Below are 3,272 nucleotides of genomic sequence, written 5' to 3'. Positions count from 1 at the left end.
CTCCATCTCCTTGCAAACCGAGGCCGTGAGCGCCGCCTTGCGCCCGCCCCGTTCTCCCCCACGCCGCGCCGCGCGATCCCGCGTGGCTCCCTGTCCTCACGCGACGCTCCGCGGTGAGATCAGGCTGACCGCGAGGTCTGTGGGTGAAGGCAGAGGGAGGAGGGGGTGCCGCTCCAGGGTGGCAGCCTCGTATCGCCCCGTTTCTGGTCTCCTGCTCGCAGGAACGGTGTGGGCTGGTTGGAAGCAGCCGGGTCATAACGCAAAGCTTAAACTGGAGCAGAAATGGAAAATTCCCTGGGAAACCATCCGCCCTCCAACAAAGCTGGGTCCCGCCCCATCCCGCCCCACGGAGGGGCCGCAGCTTTCAAATGGATCCATTGTTGTCGAACATTTGGGTTATTTCCAGGTTTCACTAGCGCTTTACAAAGCTTGTTATAGTTCCCGCTTATTCTTTTTTTTTTAAATAAATGAAGCCACTTTAATATATTTTTAATTGATTTTTTACAGAGAGAAAGGGAGAGAGATAGTCAGAAACATTGATGAGAGAGAAACATCGATCAGCTGCCTCCTGCACATCTACTGCGGGTGTTTCCGCAACCCAGGTACATGCCTTGACCGGAATCGAACCTGGGACCTTTCAGTCCGCAGGCCGAAGCTCTATCCATTGATGAAGCCACTTTACATGAACAATAAACACCTGTGTTACATGAGCTATGCCAGGAGGAAGGGTTTACTTGCTGCTCCCGGCCTAGACTCTCCTCAGCTGGAACCCCAGCTCCTGGCCCTCCAGCAGAGCCTTCTGCGGCCACACGGGCCTGGTCTTGGGGCCGTGCGTGCAGGAACTTGCCTGCTGGAGCTAGACCACGGCTGATTCTGGCATGCTTTTTCCTTCCCCATATTTCTTCTGAATTTTCTCTGCTCGTTTTTTGTTTAAAGGGTCTTCCTCCCCAGGAATCCGCTTGGCCCCCCTGTTTCGGCCCAGGGGCGGTGCCTGGCGGGACTCGTACCACTGTCGCGTGGGGCGCTGTCATGAGCATCACGCAGCTCTTTCCTGGGGTCTTGGTGCGACCGGTTTGTTGCTGGACATGGTGTAGACAGCGTCCGTAATCCTTGTTTTGGGGGCACAACACTCCCCGCCCCGGGAGAAGTTGGCCCCGTCCAGCCTCAAGGTGCGGTGCTCCTTGCTGCCTCCCCGCACACAGACTATGGGGGGGGGGGGAGGTGGGAGGGGGAGGCATGTTAGTGCTGGCAGCAGGGCGGCCCAGCTCGTATGTTCACTTCTTGTGGCGGGCTGCCTCTTGCCCCCGGCCTTGTGTTGCGTGTGCCAGCGGGCCCCGGAGCTGTCCATGGCGCAATGATGGCTGAGAACTAAATGGAGCCAGAGCTGCCGGGCCAGAGGAGCTGTGGGGCTGTGCCCGTCTCATGCCTCAAACCTGCACCTGGGTGCCCTGCTCCGCGGGGCACGCGTTCAGGAGCACGAGGCTGCGAGCAGGACCTGACCGGGAGGATCGCCACCTCTTCATGTCTTGACAAATAATTTTGGGGCTGTTTCCACAAAATCCTTCTTGAAGAAACAGCCGTCGCATCAGAGAAAACAGCCAGTCTCAGTGCCTGTCGTCGCCCACGGGCCTGCTTTGCAGTTTTTTTAAAAAAATATATATTTTATTGATTTCAGAGAGGAAAGGAGAGGGAAAAGAGAGATAGAAGCATCAATGATGAGAGAGAATCATCAATTGGCTGCCTCCTGCACATCCCCTACTGGGAATCAAGCCCACAACCGGGTATGTGCCCTTGACCGGAATGGAACCTGGGACCCTTCAGTCTGCAGGCGGACACTCTATCCACTGAGCAACACCAGCTAAGGCTGCTTTGCAGTTTTGCCCATCCTGTGTGGGCACCGCGGCGTGACCCCCTTTGGGCCAGGCACGCCCAGTACACGGGGGCTTACGGATAATGTTGCACGGCCCTCGTAACCGTACTTTAAACATCAAGATGTAACACATCCTAACTGCAGCTCCGTGTGCATCCCTGTGGTCAAGAGCCAGAAGCTCCTGGTCACCCCAGAAAGTCTGACTGTCCCTCCCCGGTCCAGCCCCCACTCCTGAGCCCCACACTCTGAGTTCTGTCTTTGTGGATTAGATTCTCCTGCTCTCGAACCCCCTGCAAGTGGAGCCCTGCTCTTGCTTCCAGCTTTCCCCTCAATTCATTGGCTTTATTGTTATTTTTAAAAATATATATATTTTTATTTCAGAGGAAGGAAGGGAGAGGCAGAGAGGGATAGGAACATCTTTGGTGAGAATCATGGATCGGCTGTCTCCTGCATGCCCCCCACTGGGGACGGAGCCCACACCCCGGGGAATGTGCCCTGATCGGGAATTGAACCTTGACCTCCTGGGTCGTGTTCATGGCTCAGCCACGGAGCCACACCGGCCGGGCCATTTGTTTTCTTCGGAAATCAACTTTATTAAGATGCAATGCTCACCGAGTGACAGGAAGGCACTTCACGTGTGCGGAGGTTGATGAGTGTTGGCAACGGTGGAACCCAGGCCCCGCCCCCACCGAGATACAGGACATTCCATTCACCTAGATTCTAGGGCAGGGGTGGGCAACCTTTGTGTGAGTGCCAAAACCAGCAAAATCTCTGACTCAAAACTCTTCTGCGTGCCAACCCTAATTTTTTGAGAACGTGTTACGCCTACTTGATATCTCTTAAGGTGTACGTATGTGAAGGACCTTGAAAAAATAATAAAATTCATTCGAGCAACAAACACACAGTATATGATGATGAAAAATACATTTATTTTTTCATGTATACATGTACACGGATAGTCCGACAGAAAACTTTATGACTCTGTTTGATATTATCAGTGGGACTTTTGCTGCTGCATCACTGATGACAGAGATTTTACATCAAGTTTATATTTCGTGACCTTCAGATATGCACAAGCTACTACTTCATCCGTCAGGCTACTCCTATTACGAGACTTAACAAAATTCATCACTGAGAACAAAGATTCACAAGCGTATGTGGATGAAACCAAAACACTGGTCAGATCTAGGAAGGCAGAGAGAGTTAAGGCAGAGGCATAGAAATTGCTCTTCCCCTCTCTCGTCCATCCATGTCCATGGTCTTTAAGATAACTTGTTATGTAAAATTATTTATCTAAGATGCAGCTACACTGAATTTATCTGAAAAATAAAAAAGTCGATACTAAGAAAAAAATTGTAAATGGCAGATTATAAGAGAGGGTTTCGCGTGCCAGCAAAAGTTA

The 3,272-nt window shown here is 52.1% G+C and overlaps 1 protein-coding gene across 1 annotated transcript in view; it reads right to left on the bottom strand.

Moving 5' to 3' along the window:
• SLC2A6 (solute carrier family 2 (facilitated glucose transporter), member 6) overlaps positions 1–256 on the bottom strand; it is a 6,772-nt gene extending 6,516 nt beyond the window's left edge. Inside the window, exon 1 of the mRNA XM_015572372.1 lies at positions 130–256. Coding sequence (XP_015427858.1) covers positions 130–256 — 127 coding nt within the window. The remainder of the gene's footprint in view (positions 1–129) is intronic.
• Positions 257–3,272: the final 3,016 nt, after the last annotated feature.

The sequence above is a fragment of the Myotis davidii genome, unplaced genomic scaffold, assembly GCF_000327345.1.
Source record: "Myotis davidii unplaced genomic scaffold, ASM32734v1 scaffold609, whole genome shotgun sequence".
NCBI lineage: Eukaryota > Metazoa > Chordata > Mammalia > Chiroptera > Vespertilionidae > Myotis > Myotis davidii.
The sequence above is the reverse complement of the archived record's forward strand: the minus strand, read 5'-3'. Positions and strand labels throughout refer to the sequence as shown.